This window comes from Pteronotus mesoamericanus, unplaced genomic scaffold (assembly GCF_021234165.1).
Source record: "Pteronotus mesoamericanus isolate MK-2021 breed Mesoamerican mustached bat unplaced genomic scaffold, CSHL_Meso_final contig_55, whole genome shotgun sequence".
Lineage (NCBI taxonomy): Eukaryota > Metazoa > Chordata > Mammalia > Chiroptera > Mormoopidae > Pteronotus > Pteronotus mesoamericanus.
The window spans coordinates 3,559,106-3,575,464 of NW_026555198.1; the positions used below are offsets into that span (position 1 = coordinate 3,559,106).

The following is a 16,359-nucleotide window of genomic DNA, read 5'->3' on the forward strand; positions in this document are numbered from 1 at the left end:
GGGAAGACTCCCAGACTATTTTTATGAGGCCAGGATCGTCCTAACCCCAAAACCAGACAAACTCTCACCAAAGAAAGAAAACTATAGGCTAATATTACTGATGAATACAGATGCTAAAATCCTCAACAAAATACTGGCAAACAGCATCCAGCAATACATTAAAAAGATCATCTACCATGAGCAAGTGGTATTCATCTCAGGGATGCAAGGATGGTTCAATATTTGTATATCAATAAATGTAATACTTCACATAAACAAAAGGAAAGAGAAAAACCACATGATCATATCAATAGATGCAAAAAGAGCATCTCATAAGGCGCAGCACTCATTTATGATAAAAGCATACAGCAATGTGGGAGTACAGGCGGCATACCTCAACATATTAAAGGCAATATATGAAAAACCTACAACCAACATCATACTCAACAGGCAAAAACTAAAAGCTTTCCCACTAAGATTGGGAATGAGACAAGGATGTCTGCTTTCACCACTTCTATTCAGCATAGAATTGGAAGTTCTAGTCACAGAGATCAGACAAGAAAAAGAAATAGAAGACATCAAAATTGGAAAAGAGAAAGTAAAACTGTTATTGTTTGCAGATGACATGACAGCGTACATAGAAAACCCTATAGACTCCACCAAAAAGCTATTCGACCTAGTAAGTGACTTTGGCAGAACAGCAGGTTACAAAGTCAGTATTCAGAAACTGAAGGCATTTTGTACACCAACAATGAAATATCAGAATCAGAAATCAGGAAAAAAAATCCCACTTGCTATAGCAACAAGAAAAATAAAGTACCTAGGAATAAACTTAACCAAGGAGGTAAAAGACTTGTACTCAGAAAAGTACACAATGCTGAAGAAAGAAATTAAGGAAGACACAAATAAATGGAAGCATATACTGTGTTCATGGACTGGAAGAACTAACATCATTAAAATGTCCAAACTACCCAAAGCAATTTATAAATTCAATGCAATCCCTGTTAAAATACCAATTATGTATTTCATAGATATAGAACAGACATTTCAAAAATTTATATGGAACCATAAACGACTCCTAATAGCTGCAGCAATTTTGAGAAAGAAGACCAAAGTAGGAGGGCTAATACTTGATATCAAACTATATTACAAGGCCATGTAATCAAAACAGTCTGGTATTGGTATAAGAAGTGACACATACCTATGATCTCCTCTAGGAGTTTTATGGTGACGCGACTTATATTTAAGTCTTTTATCCATCTTAAATTTATTTTTGGGTATGATGTAAGTTGGTGGTCCAATTTCATTTTTTTGTATGTAGCTGTCCAGCTCGCCCAACACCATTTGTTGAAGAGGCTATTTTTACTCCACTTTATGCTTCTGCCCCCTTTGTCAAATATTAATTGACCATAGAGACAGGGGTTTATTTCTGGGCTTTCTATTCTGTTCCACTGATCTATGTGTCTGTTCTTGTGCCAGTCCCAGACTCCTCTGATTACAGTGGCCTTGTAATATACTTTTATGTCCTGTATTGTGATCCCTCCTGCTTTGTTTTTCTTCCTCAAAATTGCTGCGGCTATTTAGGGTTGTTTATGGTCCCATATAAATTTTTGAAGTGTCTGTTCTTTGTCTGTGAAATACATCATTGTTATTTTACTTTCTTAAAGTTTTATTTATTTATTTTTAGAGAAAGGAAGTGGAGGAGAAATAGAAGGAAACATCAATATGCGGTTGCATTTCATACTCCCCCTGCTGGAGACCTGGCCTGCAGCCCAGGCATGTGCCCTACACTGGGAATTGAGCCAGCAACCCTTTGGTTCTCAGGCTGGCGCTCAATCCACGAGCCACACCAGTTACGGCAGTCATTGGTATTTTAATAGGGATTGCATTGAATCTATAAATTGCTTTGGGTAGTATGGACATTTTAATGATGTTAATTCTTCCAATCCATGAACACAGTATATGCTTCCATTTATTTGTGTCTTCCTTAGTTTCTTTCTTCAGTGTTGTAGAGTCCTAGAGGAGAACATAGGTGGGAAACTCTCAGATATCCTATGCAGCAATATTTTCACCGATATGTCCCCTAAAGCAAGGGACATAAAGGAAAGAATAAACAAGTGGCACCTCATCAAAATAAGAAGCTTCTGCATGGCTAAAGAAAACATAAGCAAAATGAAAAGGGAACCAACTGTATGAGAAAATATGTTTGCCAATGATACATCAGATGAGGGTTTGATCTCCAAAATACATAAAGAACTCACATGACTCCACTCCAAGAAGACAAACAATCCAATTAAAACATGGGCAAAGGATATGGACAGATACTTCTCCAAGGAGGACATACACAGGGCCCAGAGACACATGAAAGGATGCTCAACATCACTGGCCATCGGAGAAATGCAAATTAAAACCACAATGACATACCACTTCACACCGGTCAGAATGGCCATCGTAAATATATCAACAAATAACGGGTGCTGGCGAGGCTGTGGAGAAAAGGGAACCCTAGTGCCCTGTTGGTGGGAATGCAGACTGGTACAGCCACTGTGGAAAACTGTGGGATTTACTCAAAAAGCTAAAAATGGAACTGTCTTTTGACCCAGAGATTCCACTGCTGGGATTATACCCTAAGAATCCCAAAATGCCAATTCAAAAGAACCTGTGCACCCCAATGTTCATAGCAGCACAATTTACAATAAATAGCCAAGTGCTGGAAGCAACCTAAATGCCCATCAGTAAGTGAGTGGATCAAAAAACTATGGTACATTTACACAACGGAATACTACGTAGCAGAAAGAAAGAAAGAGCTACTCCCCTTCATGACAGCATGGATGGAACTGGAGAGCATTATGCTAAGTGAAATAATCTAGGGGGCAAAAGACAAATACCATATGATCTCACCTATAAGTGGAACCTCATCAACAAAACAAACAAGAAAAATATAACCAGAGACATTGAAATAAACAAAGAACTGACAGTAACTGGAGCAGAGGAGGGAGGGGGGTAATTGGAAGAAGGGGAAGGGTTAAGTCAAGGAACATGTATAAAGGACCCATGGACAAAGTCAAAGTGGGGATGGATTGAGGGTGGAAGGTGGGTGTGGCTGAGGCAGGAGAAACTGGTGGCAGGAAAATGGAGACAAAAGTATTTGAACAATAAAAAAAAGAAAATAAATTCATTGTGGTGACATTGATTAATAAAATTATATAGGTTTCAGGTGTACAACTGTATAACACATCATCTGTATATTGTACTGTGTGTTCATAACCCCAAGTCAAGTCTCCTTCCACCACTAACTGCCTGTTTTCAGGACTTGGGGATAGGTGACCTTGGCTTTTTTTTTAAATTAAGATATAATTGACATAAACCATTGTGTAAGTTTAAGGTGTACATGTTGGTTTGATACATTTTTATACTGCAACTGATTACTAGCATAATGTTAGCTAGCACCTCTGTCATATCACATCCTTATCAACACTGAAGATCTAGAGTCTTAGCAACTTTCAAGTATATAGTACAATATAATTAACTATAACCACCATGTTGTACATAATTCTCCAGAACTTATTCATCTTCTAGTGGCAAGTGTGTATTGTTAAATAACATCTCCCTATTTCTCCTTCGCCCCAGCCTGTGGTAACCACTAGAATGATCTTTTCAAATGAAATTACACAGAGCAAAGTTGTAGGGTCTAGAGATACCCAAAACACCATTTCAATTAAGTTATCAAAGTCAATACTGTCAGGAATGAAACATACTGACATGTGCCAAAAATGCATAACTTGAATCTAACAGTAAGCAAATGTTAGATAAACTCAAATTGAGGGAGATTCTAGAAACCACTGGCAAAATTCCAATCTGGTATGTAGGCTAGTTAATAAAGTGCCAGTTAATATCAATTTACTAATCTTGATGTGGGTTATCTAAAGTGTTAACAGGTGGCAAAACTGAGAGACTATGTAAGAATTATTTCCAGTAATTTTGCAACTTCTTTAAAGTCAGAAATTATTTTAAAATGAAAAGTGAAAAAAACTTTTAAAAAAACTATACTGAACATAATACAGGACAGGAGATCAATTTCTGGGCTATCTTGGCTAAAAATGATTTGCATAGTTTAGACTAGTTCCTTCACGTTCCTGCATGACAGGTTCATTATGTGTAAACTGAGTGGCTTAAATTATATTCACAGATTCCGAATTGTGCTCTGAGAAACCTCTGGGAAGAACAGGGAGGTTGAGCAAGTACACAGCCCTTGCCCCATCATCCTTTAGTCAATGCAATCCTGCTTCTATCTGCTGTTAACTGTGTAATTTCATTTAAAAAGAGAACACTAAAAAGAATACAAATAGGACTCATGGGCACAGACAGTGGCAGAGGATTAACGGTGCGGGGGGTTTGGGGTGAACAATGAGGAAAAAGGCAGAACAACTATAACTGAACAACAAAAAATAAAAAGAAAAAAGTAATTACAAAGAGGAAAAAGAGAAAGAATAGTTTAGAATACTATTTGGAATAAGAAGGGACCAATTATTGATAGATGGTACAATATGGATGAAACTCAAAAACATGCTAAATGAAATAGGCCAGGCACAAAAGAGTACCTATGATTCTATTGAGTTCTAAAACAGGCATACATAATGTGTATATTGCATAAATTATATCTAAATCTATATATTATATGCTATATATTACAATACTATATATTTTAATATAAATCAGGTTAGTCATTGTTTGGATCAGGGTGGAGGACAATGGGAAGGAGCACATGGGAACTTTCTGCGATGATGAAAATGTTCTAGTTTTGATTGGGGTGGTACTTACATGAACGTATACATTTGTCAAAATAGAACAGTATACTTTTTTTTATCCTTACCTGAGGACATTTTTTCACTGTTTTTAGAGAGACAGAGGGAGAGGAACATTGGTCCTTTGCCTGCCATATGCATCCCACCTGAGTGGGAGGGTTCGGGTGAGGGATTGAACCCGCAACCTCAGCATGTGACCTGATCGGGATCAAACCTGCATGCAGCCTTTCAGTTTACAGGACGCTGCTCCAACCAACCGAGCCACACCAGGGCAGAACTGCACTTTTAATGGGTACACCTCATTTATTTCAACTATACTTCAAGAAAGCTGACTTAAATTTCATCTCAAATGTCTTGCATTAAAAGGAATTTCTTGCTTCCCATTTCATAAACAGATCTCTGTTTTAATGACCACATATTTCAGGGTGAAGAGAGTGAAAGGAATAAGAGAAAAAGAGGAAAAACACTATGACTAAGCTGAGCCCATGCTGGATTAAGTAGTCTTAAAATAAATTGCAAATGTATGATCACATACCTTATAGAAGAAATATTGTACAAGGTGTGCTATTCTCACATAATACAGATGTCCATGAGCCAATAGCAGTTTCTTTAAATGTTTAAACTTTGGAACAGAATAATCACTATTCCTGGCTGCTTGGCGACCTTCTTTGCCTTTAATACCTAAAAAAAGAGAAAATCTCTAGAGGGTGAGTATTTTATTGAATAAGCAAGACGTGGATTTCTCATTTTCATATTTTTAACTTGTTTATATGTTATAGTTCAAATGTACAGTTTAGCTTAGTTTTTTTAACCAAAAAGTGCTTTCTTTATCAATGACTGAGACACCAATAAATGATAAAACTAAGTTTAATTGGTAGTCATCTATTTATAACACAATATACAATTAAATTGAATCATTATTTTAACAATTATAAGGCAAAAATTATCTTGAGAAAAAATTAATCTGGAAATCGGTTAAGGGCACTGAGTGCTTAACAGTGCATGGCACAAATCTAGGTACAATATTAAAGCAACCCAGAGACCTGTGGTCTGTGGTCTAGGAGCTCAGAACTGAAAAGTTACAATGAGATGCTAAATTTCCTTCACTGAATGAAACTCCCAGTAGCAGCGCAAGTTTCTATGAGCTCAAGGAGCTTTAGGCCATTTCCCACTGGATAACCAATGCATAGAACTAAGAGTTCCACACAACATAGGGTTACTTCCAAATGAAAAGAATTTGGGGATTTGGGAATCCAAACTGCAGTACAATAATTCACAAGATAGTAATTCCATTATTTCTCCCCCTTCAAAAAAAAACCAAAAAAACAACTTGCTGGGTGGTTAGCATGGTTGCCTCCCAGCAGCCTGACCGAGGGGTGGGGTGGGGAATGGGACAGGTTGTACAGGAGCTGTTTGTCAGCACATGCCAACATATTAATTCACCATTAGAGCCCAAACCACCAATAAATATGGCCATGTGGAAAACCAGCCAAGCACTTATCACTTCTTAGTACCAAACAATTAAGAATCTCAAAAGATATAGTGCAGCAACATAAGCAGGAGATCTGGCCGGAACAGAAAAACAATACAATTTCACACGTGCTGTCAAAGTGAGAGCTAAACGATCAATTGTGCTGCCAGTAGGTTTGGAAATTCACTTTATTTGGCTCATATAAAAAGATCCTCAATTTTGTATTGCTACATTCCCCCCATGGGTAGGTCAGTTTTTGGGATGGATATGTTGATGTTGCATGATCAAATGAGGACATTAATTCAACTAACTATTATCATTCCCAAATTAGATCTCAGAATGAGCAACCAAAACAACCTCTCTGGAATATAAAACCACTCTACCTAAAAGCAATACTGATACCTTACAGCTGCCATCTCATTAGGTGTTTCTTACCTATTCCCACATGGGACTCCAAGATCATACTAACATCATTGGCACCATCACCTATCGACAGTGTTATTGGGCTGCCTTTTAAATTCTTCACCATTCTGACAATCTAAACATTAAATAAAAAAGAGGTATAGAAAAGGTCAAAGTTGAATGTGAGACTATGCTATATTAGGGGTAGATGCCTCATTCACACTTGTAAATGGAGGCCTTGCAAACAGAAACGGAGTTTGTGCATATATGTACAATAGTCTTGAATTCTCAGAGGCATAAGAACACAGCTTTTCAAAATACAATACCAGTGCCCACTTGTTTCTGGCTCTTTGAACATATGAGCTGTCAAAAACCCCTGCCTCTTATCTATATTAAATGCTAACATGTTTCTCTCTTTTTCGTGCTTCATGTATCCTTTCAGATCAGGTGTTGACTGTATGACAGCGGAGACCAGAAAGCTATCTGAGGTACCATGCACAGGGCTACAAGAACAAAAGTGGGAAATGACAAACAACGTTTCGGGGAACCCCTCCTTCTCTCCTCCCTGCTGGCACTCGCACTCCCCCTTGGTGCACTCCAAACCTTATTCTCAGGGGCATCTAATGTTAAATTATTGCACTCATCTAGCTGTCAATGAAATTTCTCCCACTGCCCAATATTATTTCATCTCTCCTATGGGTAGCATAGGTAGCTGTATTTTAAAAGAAGACATCTTAAAGGTGGTGAGATTTGCAGAAGTATCTGAGATATGTATGTGTAAAAAGCCTGTCACTGTTCCTTGAGTGTCTCTTCAAGGTGTCAACACAGTGTAGCTCCATGCTGTGTTCATGGTAGGTACTGAATAAAATAAATCCTCTGGTGGAGTTACTTGTGGGAAGTGCATTGGGTAAGCAGCTGTCCTCCTACTCCGTTTTAGATAATGACTGCTTTATGTGTCAGCCCTCAAAAACCCCTTGGAACCTAGCAGCTTTTAAAAGCTTATATAATCCAGTAGTTAAATAATGCCTTGTAAAAATTCTGTCCTCACAATTGCTTTCACCAGTTAACATAAATAAAATCTGTTTGAAACACAACTGAAGTGATTAAAAATAGTTTATACAAGGCTAAACCACCCCATAGTCTTTTCTTCAAACAAAATTCAGTCAGGTTTTATTTGGTAGTAAATAGTGTACCCCAAAACCCACATCCAATTCAACTGAACACAAGAATGATGGGATTGTGAAATGCCAACTTTCCTCCAATCCCTCCTCTCATTTGAGTTCTTTTAAAAAACTTTGTAAGGCTGTCAAAAATAATCTGTGAGCCTCTGGCAAAATTAGAGAACCCAAACTAAATTGGATTTTTATTGGCTACAACACTGGCTAAACTAATTGCACTTGTTATACTACGTGCAGTAATGACTTGCACCTCAAGGAAGAAAAACTGCAGCCAGGAAAGGTCTACAAAAGACAAGGAAAATTACCAAGAGTGACAGCTTCTGCAGGAACATATAGATTAAAAAGATTAAAACTTGCCCTTGCAGAAAGATAAAAGGATATATGGTCCTGAACTTTATAATAATAAAAAGATTTAGAGAGAGAAACTTTTTTTACAAAACTGAGCCCCAGGTCACCTGGATTAAGAATTTCTCCTCAATCTCTAGGATAGCTTCATGAAAAAGAAATTGATTTACCAAAAGCTATTTATTGATCAACCATAACTGCATGTAATTCAATGTGTAAAACAAAGCACAAAAGACCAAAAAAGATACAAGGCTTGGTCACACTCCTTAAAAAGCATATGCTGAAGTAGTAGAGATAGGGAATGAATACAAGAATATTAGATAATTAGATTAACAATACAAGATAACAATATGCAATAATCTGTGCAAGGGAATACATAACGTTGTCATGTAAGTTGTCCACCTAAAAAGGCCTATGATCTTAGAAGAGGAAGAAGACACTACATGCCACAGTGATCAGAAATGATTTTACAGAAGAGTGTGTTTTGCTCTAAATCATAAAAGACTGTTGGGATTTGTATGGATGGGGGAAGGGTGTTGGAGGAATATTCCAGAGAAAGAAATATCATGTTCTAAGACATACGGCTAGATAAGTACAACATATGCTCAGAAAATAGGGCTGGCTTGAACAGAACAATGAGTTTTCATATAGCAAGAATGGACAGGTATACTTGGGGCCACAACAACAGGGCGTGATATTCTGAAAGTGGCAGGCAGCAGGGTGCAAGAAGAATGGGAATTAAAGCAAGACTGCAGGCAAAGAGAAGTTAGGTGGCTAGTTATAGGTGCAGTTCAATTAGTTGTTAAAGGCCTGGACTAGTAAAGTAACGGAGCGAGAGGAATGAATGGAAAAGACAAAAGATACACTAGGAAACAGAAAGAATTCAGTGACTGAGATCATGTGGTAGGGTAAAGCATGAGGGAAGTCAACAGAGATTTCAAAGTTTTGAATCTAGAAACTACGAAGTACAGTAAGCTCGGAAACGTATGTAGAAAAGGCAAGGAAAATTACAGTTGGGCTCTAGAGAAGGCTGAGCTGAGGTGACAATGACACACTCAAGAAGATGTGTTCAGTAAGAAGCTACAGAAGTAAAGTAGAAACCCAAAGATTTGCATTGGAGAAGTGACTTGAAAATCACCTATCCGGCCATGACAGATGAGTAGGTATAGCGAGAGAAATAAAACAGACTGAGGACTGCAACACACGGGGCTCCATATTCTGGGTAGGAGAAGCACATGGGGCCAGGAATTCAGACACCAGCCTGAGCAATGGAGTAGTTAAAACACAGGTGAGCAACTTGAGCAACGATGATTGTGAGGGGTGTAAAAGGGCTATGGCCTCTAAGGGGACAGATTTCTATGGATCCTGTTCTGGCAGGATACACTTCCCCAGCTGAGGCTAACCAGGGCTCTGAAGGTTGAACAAAAAAGAAGAGCAGCTGACTGTGGTGGGGATTGAGAGTGAGAAGAATGTAGACAGAGACAATGCTCTAAATTAGGATGGGATGTGTTTGTGTGGGTGCATACGTGTGCATGCAAGTGTGAGGCAGGGGGTAGTTTATATATAAAGGAGATTCCAAAAACACAGTTATCTCATGGGTGTAGAGGAAGCGGTTAAAGAATCTGAAGAAGCAAGACTAATACATATGAAAGAATACTCCACAGTGTATGTTGCAGTAAAAAAAGTGTGCAACTGAGACTCTAAAGTTCCTTGGACCCAGTGAGTACAAGAAAGCAAGGTGAAGCAGATCAATGTGGGCTGGGGGAGCTGAAAAAGACAGCATATGGGAAGTGGCCCTTGAGTTGCGTTTTATTATGAGTATAATTTTTGTTAGGCTAAGAGGAATTCTGAGAGAATTCCAGATGAGGAAATGATGTGAGAAAAGCTTGGAAGTTGGCATGTGGAAAGGACAGAAAGGGAGAACAATTCACACTGGATATGGGAGTTACGGTGGACACAAAGTATGTAGACACACATTTAGGGCCAACAGGGTGTGCCCTGAGTGCCACATTGAGTCATCTGCCCTTCATCCTGAGCAACTAGGAAACTACTGAAGGTGTCTGAGCAAGAATATATGACGAGAGAAGTAGTGTTTTAACAAGATTAATTTGGGAGTTTTGGGAAAAAGATTAAAGTGGGAACTGTGAAAGCAAGGAAACCAAATCAAATAGTCTCTGTGCAAAGTTACAAGGGCCTGGACTGGGCTGGAGGTAAAAGGTTTAAAAAGATGGCACCAAAATGACAGCTATGACAAAAGGTAGAACCAATAGGGCATGGTGAGTATATATGGCGTGAAGAAGAGCAGGGTCAGAAGTACTGGAGACTTACAAAGGAAAAGAAGAATCGCACTGGTAACAGGAATAATGAAGATATAAACTGGCCTGAAGGACAAAATTATAGGATCTGTTTGGAACACTAGAATTTAATGTGATGGCAGGGAATCCATATGGAGCTGTCTAGCAGGCAGCCAGAAATACGAGACTTAATGAAAAGAAAAAATCAAGACCAGAGAAAACTTTTAATGAGGGAGAAGACAGAGGATGAAACAAAATAAAAAGACACTAGATTGCCAAATAGGGAAAAAAATAACTCAGGACTGTGGATCATCACGGAAACCAAGACAGAAGAGTTTTAAGGAGGATGTAATTGATAGTGTCACCTGCAGTGAAGAATAGAGGAGGAGAATGGAAGACAGCATGATGGATTTGGCAAGGAGGCTGTTGCTGTCCCCCTGGCGATCCCACAGAGTAAGATGAGAAGAAAGAACGCATGGGACTAGGAGAGGCAGCAGGCACCAAATACTCATTAGAGAAGTTTGGAAGGTGAGGAACTGGACAGCCAGCTTGAGGGAACAATAAGGTGAAGCATAGGTTTAATTCAAATTGGTGTAAAGACTCCTGACTTTGACCGCAGAGAGGATGAAGCCAGGGAAGATGTAATAATGGCTTTTTAAAGAAGAAACAAATTGAAAGTGAAGTGAACATTTGCACATGTGTAACAGAACTCCCCAGAATGGAATATTAACTAATATCTAGTTACCTGTGCTTTTTGTAATGGTGCCATTCGGCAGCAGAGCACTGCAGTGCACTTCATACAAATCTGCAGGAAAATGCTTTTGTAGTTAGAACCGGAGTCTTGACTAGAATTTAATATGAGTGACAATGTGGAACCATCAATGATCAATCCGTACTCCTGATGTTCTGTCCATGCTCTGAAAAAGAAAAACAACGCTGTATTTTGATCTATTATACAATTTTATTTAGGAACTTGATTTCTTTTAAACTACAAAAAGGACTGCACATGAAAGTCACCATCAGTTTCTTTTCTAAACCTATACATTCTAAAGCAGCAACTGTCTCAATTAATGACACAACAGAGACCTTTCACCACATGTTTGAGACTTAAGTTGCCTACACTGATGACATTAAGTTCCAAAAGGTATAAAAATAATGAACATTTAGCAGTTGGTCTCTGCATAAGAAACTGAAAGTGAGCCCTGGTAGGTGTAGCTCAGTTAGTTGGAGTGTTGTCCCGTAACCGAAGGGTTGAAGGTTTGATTCTCGGTCTGGTCTTGGAAGGTAGCCAATCGAGGCCTCTCTCTCTCACTTCCCCTCTCTCTAAAAACAACAACAACAACAACAACAACAACAACAACAACAACAACAAAATGTCCTTGGGTTAAAATTAAATAAAAAAGTCTGTTAAAAAAAGAAACTGAATGTGAATTTGGGAAATTAGTTGAACTTGGAAATAAAGGCAAATCATTAGTCAGTCTACTCCCAACAATAGAAGGAAAAGACAAAATGGCTTTGGGGTATACAGTCACAGAATGCCTTTTCCTAATATTTTTTCCTGAATGACATAAACTATCAGTAGACCTGGTTTCTAAAATAAGATGGAGTACCTAAAGTAGATGGTGTTCATTAAATACCATATGGTGATATATGTTCCTTAAATAAGTATCATTTTACACTAGGTTAGTGGTTCTGAACCATAGCCTTCCAATTAGAATCATCTGAGCAGCTTTAAAAAATTGCCCATGCCTGAAGTCTCTCCTCAGACAAATTAAATCAGAGTATCTTGAGAAGGACTCAGTCATACATAGGTATGCTTAGAAAAAGCTCTGTAGGTGATTCTCATGCAAAGCCAGGACTAAGAGGTATTGGGTGCCAGGAAAGACAAATGTAACCAGTGCCATGTATTTAAGAAAAACACATGAGGAAAAACTTACAGCTGAGAAAATTCTATCTATTAATGTGTCACTTTTTTACAATGAAGAAAAAACTAGGGATCAGTCAATATTAGCTCAGGAAATCTGAGGTGCCATTTGAGAACCACTGCAGTGAAAGTATTAGACACAGCTTGATCTCATCTCTATAGATTCATTTGTCTAACTTGATGATTCTCAAAGTTTAGTGTTTAAAGGAATGTTTAAACATTAAACTGTGTCCACCAAACCCTGGCTGGTGTGGCTCATTGGACTGAGTGCTGTCCTGTGAGCCAAAGGGTTACTGGTTCGATTTCTAGTAGGGGCGCATGCCTGGGTTGTGGGTCAGGTCCCCAGTTGGGGACACATGAGAGGCAACCACACACTGATGTTTCTCTCTCTCTCTCTACCTCACTTCCCTTCTCTAAAAGTAAATAAATAAAATCTTTTTAAAGGAATGTTGTTAAAATTTTTGGGACTCTTTTACATTTGGATTCAATAGGTTTGGGATGGAATATGAAATTTTGTATTTCTAACAAGCTTCTGGTGATCATGTTGCTGCTGTTCTAGGGACTAAACTTTGAGTAGTGAGAGCCTAATAAGCCTCATCTATCCTTCATTCTATATTTCTTGGGTGTATACTGCTAACACCACAACATTTTGTACTTATCGAAATTTTGCTTCATAATTTTATGACCATTTTTCTCACTAATTCAAGAAATTACCAATCATGTGTTCTCCTTTGCTTTCCTATCCACAGAGCTAACTTAATGTACAGAAAACAGTGGCTCAATAATCAATCAAGCAATATTGTTAACATCAACTATAACTAGGCTATGTAGAAGAATGAAAAGAATTATTAACTAATCTTTCCTTGAAGAACAGAAAATCTCCTTGTGGTGACAGAAGCATAGATGATAGATTATACCCTACCAAATAAGACATTAAATAGCCAATATCCAATGATCGGCACAACAAATACACAGGAAAAACAGCGGGTTCTTGGTGAGGTGTAATATCTGAAATGGAACTTCAAAGACAGTGCAGAAATTGGTGGGGGAAGAGAATGTATGCTATGGTGCGCTACGGAAAGCAAGTTGAAAATGTCACTTGAGGCCTTAGATGCAAACTGATTCTGTGGGTAATGTAGAACCACTAAAGGTTTCCGAGCAGGGACATGATATAGTCAGTACTTTACATTTAATTAAGGCCCATTTGTCTGGCAGAGGGACTGAAGGGATTTGAGGCTGGAGTTGCTACAAATCTGATATGCAGCACTAGTGGTGAAACTGAGAACATGAATAGGGCTCAGTAGCTGGCAAAGGTGATTTCAGCTCTGACACCTATGTAAGCTGGGGAAAGACTGCAACCGCCCAACTCTAGACAGATGAGCAAGGAAGAGGGAACGTTCTGAGCTGGTGAGTTAAGCTTTCCATAAGCCCTGGCTTTTATAAAAGTGCTCCAGAGCTGCTGGATGGTGCTATGGACTAAACTGTGTCCCCCACCAAGTCCTATCTTGAAGCTCTTACCCCCAATATGATGATGGTATTTGAAGATGGAGCCTTTGGGAGATACTTAGGTTTAAATGAAGTCATGAAGGTGAGGCCTTTATGATAGGATCAGTGCCCTTGTAAGAGAAAGAGACACCAGAGCTTCCTCTCTCTCTGTAGTGTGAGAACACAGTGAAAAGGCTACCTTCTGCAAGCTAGAAAGAGGGACCACACCAGATGTGAGAAATCAACTACCACTGTTTAAGCTACCCAGTGGTAGCCCAAGTAGACTAAGACAAATGGACAAGTAAAATGCATGTAATTTGGACTGCCTTTATAAATATCATTTGGCTAAAGAAAGGAAACATCAATGATAGGCAATTAAGAAAAACCTGTTTATTTCATTGATGTCCAAACACTAAAAGAACTACAGCTGTTTTAGAATTTGCCATAGCCTCCTAAACATGGGCTACTCATTTTTAAAGTTGATTTAAACACTAAAGATGAGAATGCGGATATCGTTAAAGATATAGCATGGGCTCTGGAATTGGACAGACTTGTTCCACCCCTTATTAGCTTTGTCTTCTTGAATTAAGTCATTTCATCTCTCTGAGCCTCTGTTTCCCTATCTGTAAAATGAAGAAAATAACATTGCTTTACTGCGTTGTAGTGAAGATTAAATGAGAATAATTATATAACCAAAGTGGTTAACATTGTTCCTGGAGCAAAGAGCGTGCTCAAGAAATGAAAACCAGGATTATCTAGAGGGGCTTTGAATTCAGTTCGGGCACATCCTGTAGCATTCCTGAAGAGGAAATCTATTTGCTAATGGCCAAGGTAAATTCCAGAAATTGGTTTAGATACGGCTAAGCCTTGGTCAGTGATACATATAGAAAAATTTATCACTGAATTATTGTGGATCAGTGGCTTTCCTTGAGATCCTTAGGTTCCACAAGTTATTTTTAAGCAGCTAGTTTAAAGCAGAGTTGAAGAGTCCATGTTAACGAGAATTTGGTTCCCTTTGGAATTCTGGGGCATGAAAATCCACACAGAAAACGATTCCAGGGTCTCCAAATACATGGAAATTATTACAAAGACCATTGTATTACATTCGGTTTAAGAGACTGTGAAAAGAAGCATTTTCTTCTTCACGTGGACCAGGACAGAATGTCAATGTTAAATACACAGACCCTAAATATTGAGAAACTGAACTAGTTCCCTAGACAGTGTTTCCTTTTAAATTAAAGGAGAGGTAGAAAGTGCTAAATAATGTCAACTGGGCTGTTAGCCACATCCTCAGGGACAGTTTTAAGTTACAAGGATAAAATACCTGCAAACAAAGAGTGATAAAAAAGGGTGCCTTCTGCATAAGCAGCTGTGATTTACATCTGCACCAATGTCTAAATATAAGAAACTAATGTACTTTCTTACTTTTTAAGGCTTCTAGTACTTTTAGGAAATTCATGCACCAACTTCTTATGATAGTCTCTCAACAATTCATGTAATCGGTCTTCTTTCCTTTCACTTTCTTCAATGGTTTTTGTGGTCAGTTCCAAGAGCTCAGTGCTGGTTTGGAAAAGGCGGCAGGCATAGCAGGTGGATTTGGCTGTCTCCATCTTATCCCCAGTAAGCACCCAGACTTTCAGACCTGCTGCATGCAGAGCTTCAATGGTCTCAGCTGCTTGATCTTGTAGCCTGGGAACACAAAGGAAATCTTGTTATTCTCAAAAACTCCCCACAGAGATGCTGCAAGAAAGCTTATTAAAGAGAATATTTTCACAATTCACAGCATTTCTAGGGTCCGGGCATGTTATCACAGTTGGTTTTCTTATATATCCTCTACTCTGAGTGTGTTCTCCCTGGCACAGTTTACTTATTAGCCAATTTCAAACAATGAGGTTTGGGAAAATTCATGGCATCTCTTGATATAATTGGTATCCTACAGCAGAATTGAGAATAATCATTCTTAGCTAAAATACTTAGAAACTCACCAAGCATTCTTATTCATTGTTACTTTAGCATATTACATTATTTTTTATATCTCACCACACAAATACTTAACATGGTTCAAAACAGAAAAGGCCAAAGACATTCTCATGAGATATAGAGGAAAGTTAGTGAATCACATCCCTGAGCAGCTTTAAGAATAGGAAAGCCAACAATCCTGAAAGAGAATTTAAGCATAATTCTGAAAGGCAGGGATAAAAGGAGGATGATACTTTCTTTGAGTTTCTTTAGGCAAGAGAATAAAAATGAAATTAGACTAAATGAATTTCATTAGCTTCCAATGTGTCTGAATATATAGGTTTGTAACTTTTTGTTTGATTAAGTCTCACAATTTGCACTTGTAATTTCTAAAAAAAAAAAAAAAAAAGGCTCCTAAAATATTAAAAGTCTGAAACTGTCAGGATGATCAATGCTGGAACCCTACAATGACGTCTGTCAGAGCTCAACCTATTAGTTAAAAAAGATGATTTTAGAG

General features: G+C 38.3%; 1 protein-coding gene across 4 annotated transcripts in view; it reads right to left on the reverse strand.

Moving 5' to 3' along the window:
• The window catches only part of ATP11C (ATPase phospholipid transporting 11C), a 180,902-nt gene that overhangs the window by 38,473 nt on the left and 126,070 nt on the right, over positions 1–16,359 (reverse strand). For all 4 annotated transcript variants that reach the window (XM_054579565.1, XM_054579568.1, XM_054579567.1 and 1 more), the window contains 4 exons: positions 15,309–15,572; positions 11,220–11,391; positions 6,691–6,793; positions 5,320–5,465 (listed from right to left, as the gene is read on the reverse strand). In XM_054579565.1, coding sequence (XP_054435540.1) covers positions 5,320–5,465; positions 6,691–6,793; positions 11,220–11,391; positions 15,309–15,572 — 685 coding nt within the window. The remainder of the gene's footprint in view (positions 1–5,319; positions 5,466–6,690; positions 6,794–11,219; positions 11,392–15,308; positions 15,573–16,359) is intronic.